This window comes from Rhagoletis pomonella, unplaced genomic scaffold (assembly GCF_013731165.1).
Source record: "Rhagoletis pomonella isolate Grant_MI unplaced genomic scaffold, Rhpom_1.0 Rhpom_scaffold_00449, whole genome shotgun sequence".
Classification (NCBI taxonomy): Eukaryota; Metazoa; Arthropoda; class Insecta; order Diptera; family Tephritidae; genus Rhagoletis; species Rhagoletis pomonella.
In genome coordinates, this window is record NW_023459003.1 from 63,742 (window position 1) to 81,276 (window position 17,535).

The 17,535-nt window shown below is 40.1% G+C and overlaps 3 protein-coding genes across 5 annotated transcripts; 2 read left to right on the forward strand and 1 right to left on the reverse strand.

Annotated features, from left to right (window-relative positions):
* On the forward strand, positions 1-3,506 carry LOC118750914 (WD repeat-containing protein 36-like). Of its 2 annotated transcripts, XM_036485658.1 has the most exons (6): positions 1-167; positions 215-1,062; positions 1,135-1,456; positions 1,522-1,776; positions 1,838-2,014; positions 2,081-3,506. In XM_036485658.1, the coding sequence occupies exons 2-6, from the start codon at positions 232-234 to the stop codon at positions 3,280-3,282; spliced, it is 2,787 nt and encodes a 928-aa protein (XP_036341551.1). In that variant the 5' UTR covers positions 1-167; positions 215-231; the 3' UTR covers positions 3,283-3,506. The 2 variants fall into 2 exon arrangements, with proteins under 2 accessions (XP_036341551.1, XP_036341550.1); XM_036485657.1 differs by having other exon boundaries at positions 1-1,062.
* Positions 3,507-8,605: 5,099 nt separating this feature from the next.
* On the reverse strand, positions 8,606-12,010 carry LOC118750915 (dnaJ homolog subfamily A member 4-like). Of its 2 annotated transcripts, none has more exons than XM_036485659.1 (3): positions 11,895-12,010; positions 9,337-10,517; positions 8,606-9,276 (listed from the first exon to the last, which is right to left on the reverse strand). In XM_036485659.1, exons 2-3 carry the CDS (start codon positions 10,429-10,431, stop codon positions 9,163-9,165), a joined length of 1,209 nt encoding a protein of 402 aa, XP_036341552.1. In that variant the 5' UTR covers positions 10,432-10,517; positions 11,895-12,010; the 3' UTR covers positions 8,606-9,162. The 2 variants fall into 2 exon arrangements, with proteins under 2 accessions (XP_036341552.1, XP_036341553.1); XM_036485660.1 differs by lacking the exon at positions 11,895-12,010 and adding an exon at positions 11,617-11,835.
* Positions 12,011-15,122: 3,112 nt separating this feature from the next.
* On the forward strand, positions 15,123-15,658 carry LOC118750911 (28S ribosomal protein S21, mitochondrial-like). Its single transcript, XM_036485653.1, has 2 exons — positions 15,123-15,352; positions 15,450-15,658. Exons 1-2 carry the CDS (start codon positions 15,206-15,208, stop codon positions 15,564-15,566), a joined length of 264 nt encoding a protein of 87 aa, XP_036341546.1. The 5' UTR covers positions 15,123-15,205; the 3' UTR covers positions 15,567-15,658.
* Positions 15,659-17,535: the final 1,877 nt, after the last annotated feature.

Genomic DNA, 17,535 nt, shown 5'->3' on the forward strand with positions numbered 1-17,535 from the left:
TAATTAGGTTTGTGTTTCATTCACCAAGGACAATTCTAGCGCTACAAGGTGTTAATTCGCTTTCAAAGTTCTTTTATCAACTGCAAAACTATCGACAACTATTTCTTCTTTTTAATCGACTTTTTATCGGAGCACATGTTGAAACAAATATATCGGAGCACATGCTGGTACAAGAGCAATCGAAATATAGTAAACATTTCATTTGTGAATTTAGTTGCAGTGGGCCAAAAAATGACCAACGCAAGCGAGACGGTGCCAAAAGACACAATAAGTGAGACTTTAGCAAATAGCAGCGTTATCTTTCGCCGAAATCGAGCACTTGGTTATGTTAGCAACAGCGTTCCAGCCGCCATCAGATATGTCCGCCGACGTAAAGATACTTTGATTACCACCTGCATTGGACGTTCCTTTCAAGTGTACACCTCCAGCCACTTTCGCTTGTTGCATGTGGGACCTGTTCATCCCGATGAAATAACAGCACTAGCTATGGACCGCGCGCATACATTCACTGCCAGCAATCGTTGCATTTACGCATGGCGCGCTGGTAAACATCAGCGACACGTGTATCGGGGTCATACACGTAACGTACATTTACTACTACCCTTCGGCGCTCACTTGATAGCTGTGGATGAGGCAAATGTGTTGCGTGTTTGGGACATAGCCAAAGAGGAGGTCTATTTAGAACTGCAGTTTAATCCCGAAGAATTTTTAATCTCTGCAATAACTCATCCACCTGCTTACCTAAACAAAATTGTATTGGGCTCAAAGCAAGGTATGCTTAAAATATGGAATATTAAAGAGAATCGCTTGGTGTACACTTTTGCTGGCTTTGGTAGCAAAGTGACTTGTATTCAGCCGTCACCGGCGCTAGATGTAGTGGCCGTAGGTCACCAGGATGGTACCATTGTGTTGGTTAATCTTAAATTTGACGAAGTGCTTATGAAATTTAAGCAAGATTGGGGACAGGTGTCGCAAATTTCATTCAGAACTGACGGGCCGCCAATAATGATAACCGCATGCTCCAACGGTCATATGGCCCTTTGGAATCTTGAGGATCGTAAGGTGAAATATTTTTTAAACACTTCTATATTAAATCAAAATTATATGTACATATTAAACCATGTTTTGTCATAGATTGCAGGTCAATTGCAGGCACATGAAGATTTAGTTAGCACCGCAATATGCTTCCATAACGAACCTTTACTTTTTACCACTTCTCCCGATAATTCAATGAAATTGTGGATATTCGACATGCCCGACAATGGAGCAAGATTGCTTCGAATTAGGGAAGGTCATACTGGGCCGCCATTGTGTATCCGTTTTCATGGTAGTAATGGCACTTCGATACTCTCTGCCGGAGAAGACAGTGCTCTACGTGTATTCAGCACCATTTCTGAGTCATTAAATAAGAGTATGGGCAAGGCTAGTTATAATAGAAAGCAGTCTAAAAAGCGAAGTATGTTAAAAAGTGTTTAGTGTTTTACAAACTATTTTTAATTAACAAGTTTTTGACCTTTGTAGATCGATTCGATGGAGACGCTTTACGTATGCCTCCAATAATTGAGTTTACAAGCGAGACGACAAGAGAGCGTGAATGGGATAACATTGCAGCTATTCACGATGGTATTATACAAACTACCACCTGGTCATTCCACAAAAATCGTATGGGAGAACATCGCTTGATACCACGAAAATTCCAAAACAAGGAAAGAGTTGACTACGAAACTATTACAACGTCCGTAACCTTAACACACTGTTGCAACTTTGCGATCATTGGTAAGACAAGACAAAACTACTATACATTTACATTTTACAACTTTTACATTCATTACCATAGGATACTCTAGCGGAGATGTTGAACGTTTTAACATTCAGAGTGGGCTCCATCGTGCTAGTTATGGCTCGCCAGCACATAAAACAGCGGTTCGTGGTGTAGTGTCTGATATATTAAATCAGTTTGTTATCTCTGGATGTGGTGAAGGTCTACTAAAATTCTGGCCATTCAAAGAAAAAGGTATATTTAATGTAATTTGACATTTTATGTAAGTTATAAACTTTTGTCGCTTATTTATACTTGCAGTAACCAACCATATCAAGTGCCTTAAATTTACAGACGGAATTTCTCTGATGCGTATACACCGTGAAAGCGCAATGCTCGCTGTTGCATTAGTGAACTTCACTGTACACATCATAGATGTGGATACACGCGTGGTGGTGCGTAAATTCGAAGGACATATCGCCAAACTGAACGATATGGTATTCAGTCCAGATAGTCGCTGGCTTATTACCGCAAGCATGGATTCCACCATTAAAGTTTGGGATATACCATCCTCATACATGATAGATCACTTCAAAGTAGACAGGCCGTGTATATCGCTTAGCATGTCCCCGAACGGTGATTTTCTGGCAACTGCACACGTAAATCATTTGGGAATATATTTATGGGCTAATAAGATGCTCTTCAACCAGATCACATTGCGTTCCAAAAATCCTTATAGTGTAGCTCCATACGTTGGTTTGCCAATCAGCGCCAGTGATGAGATGGATGTAGCAGATCTTATGGAAAATGCTAAACTAAACGAAGCTGACGACGATATGAGTGACAGCGAAGTAGGCCCCGATATTAATGCAACTTATGATTCGCCTTCACAACTTGATGGTGATTTAATCACTCTTTCCGGAGTTGCCGCGTCACGTTGGCAAAATCTTCTGGACCTGGAAATTATAAAGAAACGTAATAAGCCAAAAGCTCCACCGAAAACACCAAAACAAGCGCCATTTTTCCTTCCTACAGTAGCAGGCTTAGAGGTGAAATTCGATACTAGCCAAGCAGCTGAAGCTATGGAAGAGACTGATGGTTCTCGCTTGCTGCAACCAGGTGCTGGCGGGCTCAGCACACTAACAAACTTCGGCAAAATGCTTCACGGTGCAGGGGATAGTAAAAATTATAGCAATTGTATTGATCATCTTAAACAACTTGGGCCATCCATGATTGATTTCGAAATCAAATCATTGCACCCAACTAGCGGTGGTTCCTATCGTATTATGGTCGCATTTTTAAGTACTATTGAACAAATGTTTGGAACACGCCTTAACTTTGAGTTGGCACAAGCGTATCTGAGTGTTTTTCTACGTGTTTATGGCATCGATTTATTGGACTCCGTTGAAGTTATTCAAGCCTTGGAACGGGTTTCTAAAGCACAAGAGAATAGTTGGAAGGTAGTGGAAGATAAGCTGCTATTTGGTTTGGGCGTGGTGACTGCATTAAGAAACTTCGTGTAGACATTATACGTACATACATATATTTAGGAAAATGTATTGATGTACAATACATATATTGCAGAGTTAAATTGTACGAAAAAAATGTAGCGGACTTTATATTCAGTTGTTTTAAAATATTAAATGCCGAGTGAATTTCATAAAATGCGCTTTGTGTTCAAATTGGCTGGGGTCGAAAATCACTCGGAAGTGAATTGCAGAAACTGTTTGATAAACTTTATAAAATATGTGATACCTCACCCGAATTCTTCAATGATGTTGATTCGTATTGGAATTTTTGTTCCTTAACTCTTCTAAAGACATTGTCAAGGGGATAGTAGTTCTTAAGCCTTCTACTCATACTGACGCTGACGGGCTGTCTGCGCTTCTAATTAAATATTGTCCTGCTCTTGTCCAATCCTTAAAAATTGTTTTTAATAAGTCTTTAACCTCGGGTACATTTATTGATGGGCGGAAAATAACTACCATTACTCCAATTCTAAAAAGCGGCAAGAAAAACGATATTCGCGACTATAGGCCCATCTCTACGCTCTCAACGTTTCTAAGCTCTTCGAGTGCGTTGTAGAAGAAATTGTACTTTGCTATCAATTCATTTATTTGCCTAAATCAGCATGGTTTTGTTTCTGGACGCTCCACAGTCTCGAGCTTGGCTGTCTTCATAGAATACTGTATTGTTTTCTTGAATGGATTAAACCCTACTTGTGTAACAGAGTATGAGTTGTTGACATAGACGGAATGTCTTCCGATTCTTTTGTTGCTTCATCTGCGGTTGCAAAAGGGATCACTATTATTTGTCCTTTTTATCAACGACATAAGCAGCTGTTCTTCATTTGCAAATTTTCTACATTATACAGACGACCTTAAAGTATTCGCCACAATTAGAGATTCTTCTGATAAGATAAATCTGCAACGTTATGTCGATGTTGTTGTTGTTGTGGCGGCCCATATCGGTTAATATTTCAGTCGTTGTCGTCAAGCTCCACTAACGGAAGCCCTAAGAAGCGAGCAGCCTCAATGGGGTCGGCTCACAGGGACAGAGGCGTTAGTGTTGTCGGGTTTACCGGGCATACGAAGAGATGTTTCGAGTCGTGGGGTGTCTCTCCGCATGCCGGACACTCATTTGTCACATCTGCGTCTAATCTGCTCAGGTATAAGTTTAACCTACTGCAGTAGCCAGAGCGAAGTTGGGCTATTGTGGTTCTAGTCTTCCGAGGCAGATGAAGCTCCGTCTCGTCGACGTCCGCTGGTTGTGTGCCTATAACGGCATTCACAGGTCTGGAGTTATGTAAACTCGAGACTGACTCCCTGCTAATGCCGCTCAGGTTCTCGCGATAAGCTGACGGATCCAGAGGTTGTTTAATGAACCTCTGGACTTTGTCCGTCAGTTCGTATAGATGCCTCCTGACGTGCCTGGGACTAGACTCTTCTGCAAGCAATTTTCTATTCGGATCACCACGTCTGTGGCTCCCGACTAGAAACTGCTTGCATTTATGGGCAGCATTTTCGCCTCATTATGCAGGTGATGTTCTGACGACATCAGAATACATCCATTCGCTGTCCGAAGTGCAGTGTTTTGCGTCGTCTGCCCCCCCCAAGTACTGCCGGCTAGCGACTTGAGGACCTTGTTGCGGCTCTGTACTTTGTTGACAATAGCGGTTGCGTGCATAGAGAAGAAGAGCATACTGTCGAAGGTTACTCCGAGTATTTTGGGGTTATTCACCGTCGGAATCGGTGTATCATCGACGTGAATTCCCACGTCTTCTCCTTCGTCCAGGAGTTGACCAAGGTCGCAGAGGACTTTTAGGGGAGAGGGTTAGGCACCTAGCAGTGGAGAAGCGATAAAGCTCGGAGAGAACCCGTTTACTTTCGAACACAAGTCAACAATTCCATTCCCAGACGCCATTATCGAACAATCGTCAGCATGTAGTAGTTAAACAGTAATGGGGAAAGGACACAACCCTATGGAACCCCCTGTTTTATTTTTCGAGGTTTGCTCGATTCGTCTCTAAACATTACTGACGAGTATCGACCATTTAGATAATTCGCCGACCACCGCTTGAGCCTCCGTGGGAGAGAGGAGGCCTCTATGTGTTCTAGCGGCGTATAGTGGCTGACGGTGTCAAACGCCATTGACAGGTCCAAAGCTACTAGAATAGTTCTCTCACAATGACGGTTGCGGTTTAGGCCACGTGTTATCTGCGTGTTTATAGCGTTAAGTGCCGTTATTATTCTGTGCACTTTACGGAAACCATGCTGATGCTTAGCTGGGGTCAAGTGGTCCGTGAAATACGGGAGTAGCAAAGCCTCTAGTGTCTTCGCTACCGGGGAAATGAGTGTTATCGGACGATAAGACTCTCCTTTGGTGGCTGGTTTTCCCGATTTGAGCAGTGGGACCACTCTTTCCATCTTACGGACGTCTGGGATGATGAGTGGCGATTGACATATTGAGGACCTCCATTAGGTATGCTACTCCCGCAGGACCCAAATTTTTCAGCATCAATATACATATTCCATGGCCACCCGAACTTCGCCGCTAATGAAAGCCAGAGAGGCACAGGTTGTTGGTAGTTTGTGCAGTCTTCTAGTCACTCGACGCTTGGCTTTGTCCACCGGAGGCTGCAATATGAATTGCCGGCTAAAATAGCTCACGCATCGCTCCGGGTCCGACGAAGCATGGTCGCCGAAAGAAATTTCGACCCTGTCGTCGTACTTCGTCGGATCGGGCAGTGACCTCACGGTTGACCAAAGCTTACTCACACCAGCGGCGAAGTTATAAGTCTTCAGATACTCTTGCCACTTTTTCAATCTGGATTTCTGGGATCGGCCTGTTGAAGGTTGTCACGCTCTTCGGCCAGAACAGCCGCTTCAGCAGGGAAGTTTGGACGGGAATCCGTAATGCATCCTTCTGGTACGAAGCGAGCTGCAGCAGCAGTGACAACCTTGCGGAACTTACGTTCACCAAGGTGGACGTCGATTGGTGTGTGGAGTGCAGCGAAAGTGCTCTCAGTAAATTCCACGAAGCCTTTCTAATCAGCTTTAGAAAAGTTGATAGCAGGTCCGGTGTACCACGGAAACAAATTCGGTTGGTTTATCGATCGACATGATAATGGGCAGATGGTCTGATGCCAAAATCAGCATAGGTCGCCATGATATGCTGTTTATCAGACCAGCGCTGACTATTGTTATTCTGGCGAACTGCAGCAGCTGCCCATAATCCTGGTGGGTGTGTCGTAGTTCATTGTGAAGAATGTTCTACGATCGTTTGACAGGCTTAAATACCAAAGATCGTGTTGCGCATTAAAGTCACCAAATATCATACTGTTTTCACTTCTGAGGAGCGCACCTATATCAGGGTGATATCCTGCCGGGCAGCTAGTGACAGGGGGTATATACACGTTAAATATTTCGAGCTCTACATCGCCTGACCGGATAGCAACACCCTGACATTCTAGGGTGGTATCCCTGCGGTAGATGTCTGCTCCGATAAGACGATACTGCACGGTGTGGTGCGTGATGAACGCTAAGCCACCACCATTATCTCGCCCGCGATCTCGGCGGTGCACGATGTGTCCGGCGTAATTCAACAATGTTGAATTGCTGTGCAACTTCGTCTCTTGGACCGCAGCTATCAATATACCATGCCTTCCCATAAAGATCGTTATCTCCTCGATCTTGCTGTGAAGTCCGTTACAGTTGAATTGTAGCTTTGTGTGGTTAGGGAGACGTGTTTGTGTGAGGGATTTGTTGGGCCGTGCCGCCATTGGCTATGTGCGCTGCTGTGTCGTCCAATCTCGCGTGGTGCGCAGACCTGAACATGACCAAGGCAGGTGATGCACTTGACTTGACACACCGTGCAGATTGTAGAAGGAACCAGGAGTTCTTGGCGGCGGCTGTGCTTAGAGCGATTGTGTCTGTTGTGTGGTCTGTCGTGGTTGTGATGTGGTCTATTGTGTTGTTGTGTTGTGGTGCTGTTGTGTTTGTGTTGAGCTGCTCGAGTGGACTGGGGTTAGTATGAAGGCTGCTCTGTTTGAGTAGCAGCGGGCCACAAATGATGTGGTCCACTTTCGATCTGTCCGTAGGCCTGAGCAGACTCTAAGGTGACTCCACCCGTAGCATACATTACAATTGACCGAGGTGAAGTTGTGGTGTAGTCGTCTCTGGCATTTGTTCGTTCCCAACCTTGAATATGCCGTATTTGTTTGGAGACCTTATAATCAGCTTTCAAACAGCAGAATTGAGCGTATACAGAAGGTGTTCCTAAAATTGTATCTGGTTTAGAAATAAGAGACTAGGGCTGTGCGATTATACGATTTTTCGAGCAGTCGTTCGCTTATTCAATTACTAATTAAGAGTTTTAAAATATGATTATTAAGAAAAATTAATTTTGCTCGTAAAATACCATGGAAATGCGATAATCGAATAATAGACGTTTGTCTACTACCAGTCGTCACTCGTATACCCCTATTGCGAGTGTCGACTAGTAGTACATAAACGACTGTTAGTCGATTATAGATTATGCGTGGTATTTTCAAAGTCGTTTTCTCGTTCAATAAGTGCGTGTGGATAGTTTATAGTCGCTCATCCTTCTACAAACAGAAAAATTACCGATAAAAAACGATTTACAGTCGCTTATTGAACGAGAAATCGACATGCACAATACCATGGGAAAGCGATATTCGAATAAGAGTCGTTTATCTACTACTAGTCAACACTCGCAATAGGGGTGCCAATAAGGGCGGTAGTTTTTAGTTCATCAATGTCTTCACTACTCGATTAATTGAACTTTTCAGTAAACAATACTTCCAATTAATCAAATAATTGAGTTATTCACTTTATGATTAACTAAGAGTTTGAATAAACAATTAATCGCACAGCCAAAAAGACTGATGCCTTGTTTTGCTGCATATCCGAATAGCCCCAAAGCAGCAGTCTCTTTTACTTCTAAACCTCATTCGATTGTAGAGCCACATGGGAACAACCACGGTTAGATGCTAGTTTTGTTGTTGTTGTTGTAACAGCATACAAATTCCCCAAAGAGATTTTGGGGAGTGTTGCTGGAGTGACAGTCCTTGGCCAGATATAAATCTGGGTCGTTCCGGTTACGTAGACCCGACTGTCGTGGGTCGTGGATAGCGAAATTTGCTAGTTTTAGGTTGCGCATGTTGCGACTTTTTTTCTAATGCGGTTTAGAAATACTTGTCTTTAGTTCCCCACCCCGAACTCATAAAATATATACACAAAATCCTTATATTTTCTGATAGCGCGTATTACTGGAGTAGACTCATACTCTCATTTTAATGCTTCATATCCAAGAAAACTACAAATGTATGTATTATTATAGTATATTTGCCGTTAAAGTAACCATTTAAATCATTAGTTTCCTTTGAATTTCTAATTTTTAGTCTATAGAGTGAAATTTAATAGCCTTAATGAATGCGCTTTACTTAGTACATTACGTCGAAATTCACAAAAAGGGAATTTCACCAAATGTGTATGCGCATTACCGATTTTTTTATTTCCATAGCTAATGGCGACGTTCGCGAAATTTGTAGATTTTTTTATTGATTTATATTTTTTTGAAAAACAAAACATGGATACAACATCTACACATCAAACGTCGCTAACTCGCTTAGGGCCAATTTCACAGTGCGTAGTTAACTCAGAATCTGAGTTAGCTATGCACTGTGAAATTTGCCCTTATAGTATAATGATCACTTGTGATAATACCCATTTTGATATTTCGACGCTCTTGCTTCTGTTGGTGATTTAGCTCATATGCATGTTAAAATTTAACTAGTTTTTTAGTGCTCTTGCGTGTTCACGGCTTATTTGTAGGTTTTGTTGAACGATTAAACATATGTGAGAGATGTTTGCGTTATGCGCTTAACTCGACGAACATTGCTCTATTCTGGGTCCTTGCTCATAGCCACGATCATCTTCCTCATATGCCATGCGTTGATGTTGTTGCTGACGGCGCTGCTTAGGATCGAATTCCTCCTAAAAGATGCAAAAATAAAATTATTATTTGAGGGAAAATATTTTTTTTTAAGAACTCACCAATTCGACGGTCTCTGCATCAAGTGGAATAGTCACTTCGGGCCTTGGTGGCAAGCATTGTTCTAGAGTTGGGATAACTGTCAATGGAATGGTAGAGGGGAAGATAACTTCGAACTGAATGATCAATCGGCCCTTCTCCAGTGGGTTCTTATACAGTGGCATACCCTCTTCCAATACACACTTTGTCATTTCATGTTTGACCACTTCACCGGGCTTAGAACGGATTACAAGATCACGATCGTCGAGTGTCTTAATGACACGTTCGAAGCCACAAAGAGCTTCAACTAACTGAATTGGCATTTTCATCATTAGATCAGTACCGGCATGAACAAATGTTGTGTGTTCTTTCTCATCGAGTAAGATGATAATATCACCGGGTTGAGAATCTGGCTCATGATCACCTTCTCCGTTAAATATAATTTTCTGTCCATCCCGCATACCCTTCTCTATATGCACTTCCAATACTTTACGTTCCCTTACCGTCTTTCGGCCATTGCACTGCTTACAACGATCTTTCTCAGAAATCATCTCTCCAGTACCCATACACTTACGACACACTTGCTCGGTATGCTGCACTAGACCAGGGCCAATCTGTTGCACACGGGTTTCGACACCACTTCCGCGACATTGCATACATTTCTCAATGGCACCCTTCTTGCCACCACGACCCTCACATTTATCGCATATCACATTTTTCTGCAAGGCCAACTTGCGTGTGGCACCATTGTACAATTCTTCCAGCTGAACTGACATCTGATGTACAACATCCTTGCCACGACGCTCACGTCGCCGGCCACCACCGCCAAAACCAGCCCCGAAGAATTTCTCAAAGAAGTCCATAGGGCTGCGGAAGTCACCTGTGTCAGCACCGCCTTTCTTGATCGCCGCTTCGCCGCCTTCATCGTAAATCTGTCGTTTCTCACGATCTGACAGCACCTCATACGCCTGTGAAATTGCTTTGAAACGCTCACCCTCATTCGGGTTCTTGTCAGGATGGTATTTCAGCGCTAACTTTCTATACGCTTTCTTCAGCTCTTCACTGGTGGCATCGGGTTTCACACCCAACAGGTCATAATAACCAGTTTCTTTAACCATTTTTCTTTTGATTCTTTATGGCCTATGAATCGAATAAATAGTAGATTCACAGCTGCTCCAAAGGAACAAAGACAAAAATGTACGACCTGAAAAGTGGAGAAATACACGAAGTGAGCAAAATATATAGAGACGTAAAATAAATGTCTTCTAGGAAACTTAATTAATCTCCAAGTATATGTAAGTATTTTTGACATTATTAAATTAATTTATAAATCGAAGTTGACATAAAAGACTGAAGCATTTGCATAAACCGTACGAGGTACCCTACAAGACATTGCTGAGCACTTTAGGCAAAAATCTAACACATATACACTTTAAATTTGTAATATGGGGATTTTCTGATGACAATATTCAGAGGAGAGTACTCAATTTTTTCCCATGGCCTGAACGTAAATGACGACTTTGATAAGCACTTTTGTAATTAGCGATAATGCTAATATGAGCATTCATATGATACTCAGCCGTCTTGTAGGGTAATAATGAAAGATAAAAACCAATTTAGACTGCATCGCTGAAAACATCTAATTCCCATTTGTACTATCCGTATTCGAGAATTTTTGCCTATTCATGAAACAACAACTACATACTTATCTATTTATGTACTTTAGTTTATTTTCATTTCTACCTGCCATGACTATGCTGTAAAGCAGACACCGCCACACCATTTTCCCTTTATCCCCCGAACAGGTAGATACAAAGTTGTATATTTAAAACCCCCATCCCCTATTCCACAAATCTACGTAGAGATCGTTTCCAAATAATAGACAAATTTTGCATTTGATGTTACGAAATATCCAGAAATATGCAGTTTCTATGTTCGAGGGGAGAACTGCATATAAAAGCAGCGAGTAGAAGTTAGCAGGGACGAACAGTCAAACGACGAGTTACGAACGAAAACTTTCGATAGTTGCACTCTATTGCAATATCGATTTTTTCTTCGCCACCGCCTTCGTATGAGATAGATTTTATGCCGAATTTCAAGACGCTAAAATTGCTATTTACAAGTTGCCCTACGTTATTATACATTCCATAATACAAAGTTCAAAACTTAAATTTCCACCTATTGACCTGACGAGGTGCTTTCACATACCTTTTTCTGTCTGTAAAGCTAATTTCATTATATAAATTCTCTCTCCTTTTATAATATTCTCTTTCCTTTTAGTGGTACGTATACACGAAAATTACCTTGTAAAAATTTGCTAGATTGCTAAAATGGCCCTTGAAAATCCCTTCGATTCCACGCGTTCGGCTATTCGTTGCGTTTTTTAGATACGCAATAAACTTTTCAGCTTTTAAATAATTGCCCTTGCCAACGAGTACTGAGCTTAAAATAAATACTTTTTTCGGGTTGATAAGTGGTATTTTCTCCCGACTCTCAGCTGTTGTATTCTACTTTATCTTTTCCTGGATTCAATATACTAGAAATTCCAGAATAATTAACACAATATTGTCATTAAACTCACAATAGAAACGTGGTCACACTGCGATCAAGATAAACCTCCGACGAGCAGAAACTTCACTCAAGTGCGCTTTTAATTTTCAACTGAGAAAAAATGTGGAAGACCGAATAAACGAACCCAAAAGGTCTGACGCATGAATCTTCTAGAATAGAAACGTGCAAGTCGATAATACAGACCATTGCCGATAACTTGGGGTGTTCACAGTTCGTTCCAAATAGTGTCTCAAAATGTAGACGTCTACATTTTAAGACGTTTTCTAACCGTAAAATCTGTGGTGTTGTTGTTTCCCATACAAAATTGGAAAACGACGCCGTCTACATTTTGTCACACTCAAAGGTATGTTTTTTACGCGTCTACATTTTGCAACCTCGCAGCAGGGTTGCACTATGGCAATACTAATCGCATTTTTTTTATTTATTGGGCGCGTTTTCTATATTTGCATTTAATTTGAGCGCAATTTCTGATGAAAAGAAATAAATCAAGGAAAAGAAATAAAAAATATTAGGAATTGGTAATTAAGTTAAATAATTACAATTTTTCAGAAACAAAATCGAAAGGCGACATATAAAAAAGCACGCAAAGAAGAAATGTCTGGCAACACCAGCAAAGTTTTGAGACGATTTTGCGACGACTGCTAGAAAGGGGTGCTCACAGTTTGATGCTAAAGATGTCTCAAAATGTAGACGTCTACATTTTCAGACACAATTTGGAACGAACTGTGAACACCCCAACTATTTATCGGATTTCCTTAATAGTAACTGTTTATAAACTGAGTACTCTTAGGTGAGGTTACTTCTTTAACAATTCTTTGCCTTATCAGATCCGCTGATTTCATGACGAATTTGTACCTTTTCTCAAAATGATGTGTATAATTTGTAATTGTAATTTTAGTTTTTGTTTTGTTAACACCTCCTTGTATAAATTCGCCTTGGTGAGGACCATCCATCCTGTGACAACAGCCGGATGAAATGTTAAGGTATTGGCCCAATGCACGCTTGCTTTGCTTGCTTGGCTTTGAGAACTGTCAAACAATTTTTAAAATCTACTAAAATGTATGAAAGTTGGCCTAGTGGCAGCTTTACTTCACTTCCTTCAAAGTAAAGCAAAGCAAACTAAAGTAAGCAAAGCAAGCAAAGCAAGCGTGCATTGGGCCAATACCTTTATGGGTACCAACTTTCCATCGCACAACACTAAGGGCCTGTTGTTCAATGTCTGATTAGCACAAATCGGGGGTAGAAGCTCCGGTTAAGCACAACTAATGCTTTATCGATCACATGTTACATGCCGGTTGCTCAATGTCTGGTTATCGCTAATCTCCGGTTAAACATAGTTATCGACGCTCCCTGTTGTATGAATGGGGTCGAATACGTCGATAACAATGTTTAACCGGAGATTGGTGTTAACAAGACATTGAGTAACCGGCCCTAAGTAGCAACCGATATTTTCATACATGGATAATCGATATTTTCATTTTGGTCGACAATGCAGGCTCAATTAAATTTATGGACTTGACTGGGTTCACACAGAGAAAGTTTTGTTCGGCAACTTAAGTTTTGGTGTTTTCCTTCGCGTTCACACAGAGCAATTATTTTGTACACAATTGTTGTTGTCAGCTGTGAACCATCAACTTGAATCACCCAGACGAATGAGAGCACAAAGCTTGTTCCCCGAGCATGAACAACTCGGTTCCCTTCCCCTTTCAGCGAGTCCCGCATTACCACGATTCTGACGTTGCGAATCCGCAGAGCCAAAATTTAAAACAATGCTATGTTCCTCTCGTTTGACGCGTTCGAAACGCGGCTTGCAGCGTTTTGAAGGTGTCAAAGAGGAAGAAGGAAAGTGTCATTGCAAAACACGCAAAGAAAAAAATGTGTAATGTACAAAAACTAATAAAAAAAAATGCTCGTAACAATCTTATTTTATATGATATGGACACGCCGTGTCCCGTACGAGTCCGGACTAGTTAGAAATAGTCAGAATCAGCCAGATTTTACTGGAAATCGATCCCGTACTCGGTTCTCTGACTGCTGAGAGGACAAAAAAGAGAGTAAATACGGTTCTCTCTCTGTCAGAAGTTACCAGTTTTAGTCCGAGAATTTTTTGCTGGTAAATTCTGGTAAATGTGTCAAAAGATCAGCTGTAGTGTGTTTGGCAACCAAATTGTAAACAAAAGAAAAGTGCACTCTGCTAATTCATGTATGAAAAGTATTTAATTACTTGTTTAAGTGGATTCTAATGAATTTGAAAGTATTTTTGGTTATTTACATGTGTGAGTTGAGTGTGTTTACATACAAAATAAGCAAAAATTTACAACCAAAATTTGGAGGTTATGTTGAAGTTGACAGAAGTTACCATTTTTTACTAGAAAGCGATCCCGTACTTTTCAATGTTACTCTCTCGCTCTGAACGAATTTTTATTTTTTGACAGTTTTACTAGTCCGAGTCCGAGGAATAAGGGATTGCACCTAATGCTATTTTGCGCACGATTGCGGATTCGAAGTGAACAGCCGAATTCGCAATGTATTCCCATTCCTCGTCGCCCTCTCTCCCACAAAATTCGAGTTGCCGCAACAAAAGTTTCTGTGTCTGAACCTAGACTTTACATTCTCTAGTTTATTTATATAAAATTCGGCGATAGGTTTTGAAATAATGAATTATCCAGGCTGGGAGGAAAGTTTGGTATACTAAGGATATCAATTTTTGCTATAGCACTTTTTATATCGTTTAATAACCGGCCGTCTTCACGTGCTGGAAAATCTCGCTTGCGTGACGACGCATGTGAGAAACCGCACGTGTAGACCGCTTGCTTTCAACTGTCATTTTTGTTGTTTGACAGCTATGTTCTCATTTCGCAGAACTCTTCAGAGTAGCAACATCGTTTATTTTGGAGGCAAATACAAATTTAGAGGCAGCCATTTTTCATTTGAAAATAGTATACATCTCTTTGTGCAGATTTTCTAATTTTCTAAAACTTTTAAGAGCCTGCAAGGCTTGAACCTTCTTGTTTGGCGACATTTTACAAATGAAAAAGTATGATGTCAAATGCCCAGTCAACAAAACTCTATCTCGCTTGCGAGAGAAAAAAGCAGAACGCCAGCGAGATTTTCAAGCGTGTGAAGACGGCCGGTAAGGGCGGGAATAATGTATTTGTAGAATCTATTTCCAACACTATTTGTGCCTTTAAATACAGCGTCATCTGGTTTTCAGATTACGCTTTCGACAAGGGATGAAATTAGTCAGCTGTTTATACTTCAATTTATTCCAATTACTTATGTTATAAAACAAAGTGGAGAAGTTATAAAGTAAATAAAAAAATGAAGCACGCAAAATTCATAGCAAGAACCGTAATGGTACAAAAAAATAATGTGGAAGAAGCCTGTCGTTTGTTAAATCGCATCTTGGGCAAAGAGGAAATTTTCGATCAATACCGGCGAACACGCTTCTATGAAAAGCCGTATCAGGTTAGTACCATGAACCAAAAATGTGTTTCGTTCATGGGTTAGTACCATTTAAATCTATAATATATGTTTATTTCAAACATTGTGTTTGTTGTTGTAGGTGCGACGTCGAGTTAACTTCGAGAAATGCAAAGCAATCTATAATGAGGACATGAATCGGAAGATACAATTTGTGCTACGCAAAAATCGCACGGAACCATTCCCAGGATGTAGTTAAATATGTATTCATATTTTTTTAATTCAATAATCATGTAATAACATTAAAGCATTTGTTTTGTTAAATGAATGAACATTTTCCCATTACAATGATGCTTGTGATTTGTTTTGCGAGATTCCTCTTTATTTGGTATTTGTACTGCTGGAGCTTCAAAGCTTTATAGGGAGGTTTGAAAGCTTATTGGACAGTTGTTGACAGTGAAAAACTGCCTGTGTAGGGACGATGGTTACCAAAGTGTTTCTTACATTCAAGCAGAACGGACGTGTTAATGTAAAATTAAGTGGTATGTCAAGAGATTAACGAAAGGAAGTAAATAATAAAAAAAAGCATACAAGTTGTGCTCTAATACTGTGAAAAAAAACTTGTTAATTTTTAATTTTATTTAGCACACCGTGCAAAAAGGGAAAGGTAGTAATGGTGGTTTAACAAATTTCGGAATCCTCGGCTGAAAGCCCCCAATGAATGAATTGTTTGAATCCATATTTTACAATATGGCTTATTAGCTTCCCTTAAGGGTATATCAGCGCAATTAACACTGCCTAACTCTGTTCATTCATGCCATTTCCTGCGTAACATATATGTATGGCTGATATAAAAAATATAACGTTAGGAGGGATCAATGAAAAAGTCGCCTTGAACTTTTACAGGCGACCTGTAAAGCACGAATGCATAATGCATGCTTCAATAAATTTATTGTATTAAAGCGGAAATGGCCTGTATTATAAGTGTAAGGAACTGGACTTATGAAATCATAGATTTTAAAAATGTAAATAACATACGTACATACACATTAAAGGCTTAAATTATATTTGGTCTATTAAATTAAAATGCCAAATGTAATGGCAAATCATGTGACGTCCTATATTGAATCTCCTAACTACGAATCTAAATACGTGTCTCCCATTCCTTCAATTGCGCAATGAGGCACATTGTTATAAAGCTACTGTTTAGTAGCCCTTAATGTACGCTGACATCCCCTTTCATGTCACGTTGTTGGCACGGTTCTCCTTAACTTTGTATTTTTTGCATAGTTGCTTTTGTTGTGGGATATCGATTTGTTAGTGTTTTCATGCTATTTTTAGCAGCTGAAGTGCTTAACGTTTTCTAAGAAAAAGTGCTCGTGCACCGAGAAATATATGCATGCAAATGCATGTATGTAGGTACATTTGTGAATGGTTTACGTTATGACTATTTTTTGTGCTTCAACAATCGATGTATCGCGATGACGGCTATTGTTCCCTGTTTATAGCAAGGATCAAGACGCTACCACAAGTGACTATCAAAGCTTTGAATGTAACTTCCCATTTGAATGGAAATAAAGTAGAATTAGTTGTAAGAATATTTGCATATTGATGGACTAATGTACATATTCAATTTAAGCGTTAGTACATACTACACAGAAGCTTTACAAACTAATTAGGGCATCGTAATAAAAACATAAATACATACATATGTCCATATGTATGTATGTATGTATATATTATCAAAAGTTTCCTTGTTATTTCTATTAACTGGCATGTACATATATACATATAACTCTTATTTCAGATTTGAATTCAGTTTAAAACATACTAAAATAGACCAAAATGCTTTTATATCGGCTTCAGGCAGTGATTTGGTTATTTAGTGGAGTCATTGGTCTTCATGCATATCCAACAATCAATTTACCACTTTTATTCGGTAAGTGATGAAGAAAAAAGTATATTAAACCACATTCATTAAAACAATTTAGATATCATCTTCACCGATGTAAAAGTCTCAAATTTGATACCTTATAAGAGCAGCAAAAAAGGTTCAAAATACTTACATACATATGTATGTGAAATTCTTTCACGACTGTTTTGAAAAGTATCTACAGACATACACACGTATGTAGAGTGATAAATTGTCTACGTAATTGCCGTGGGAAGTACTAGGCTGCTGTTAATCTCTTGTTTTTAACAGGTTTGATTATGAGCAAAACCGAGAA

Bases quoted from the DNA above. Each gene is read 5' to 3' on its own strand.
- LOC118750911 (XM_036485653.1), top strand. From the start codon at position 15,206: ATGAAGCACGCAAAATTCATAGCAAGAACCGTAATGGTACAAAAAAAT. The intron at 15,353-15,449 runs GTTAGTACCATG...TTGTTGTTGTAG, and splicing joins TCTATGAAAAGCCGTATCAG to GTGCGACGTCGAGTTAACTT.
- LOC118750915 (XM_036485659.1), bottom strand. From the start codon at position 10,431: ATGGTTAAAGAAACTGGTTATTATGACCTGTTGGGTGTGAAACCCGAT. The intron at 9,277-9,336 runs GTGAGTTCTTAA...TGCATCTTTTAG, and splicing joins ATGCAGAGACCGTCGAATTG to GAGGAATTCGATCCTAAGCA.
- LOC118750914 (XM_036485657.1), top strand. From the start codon at position 136: ATGTTGAAACAAATATATCGGAGCACATGCTGGTACAAGAGCAATCGA. The intron at 1,457-1,521 runs GTATGTTAAAAA...TGACCTTTGTAG, and splicing joins AAAGCAGTCTAAAAAGCGAA to ATCGATTCGATGGAGACGCT. The intron at 2,015-2,080 runs GTATATTTAATG...TTATACTTGCAG, and splicing joins CTGGCCATTCAAAGAAAAAG to TAACCAACCATATCAAGTGC.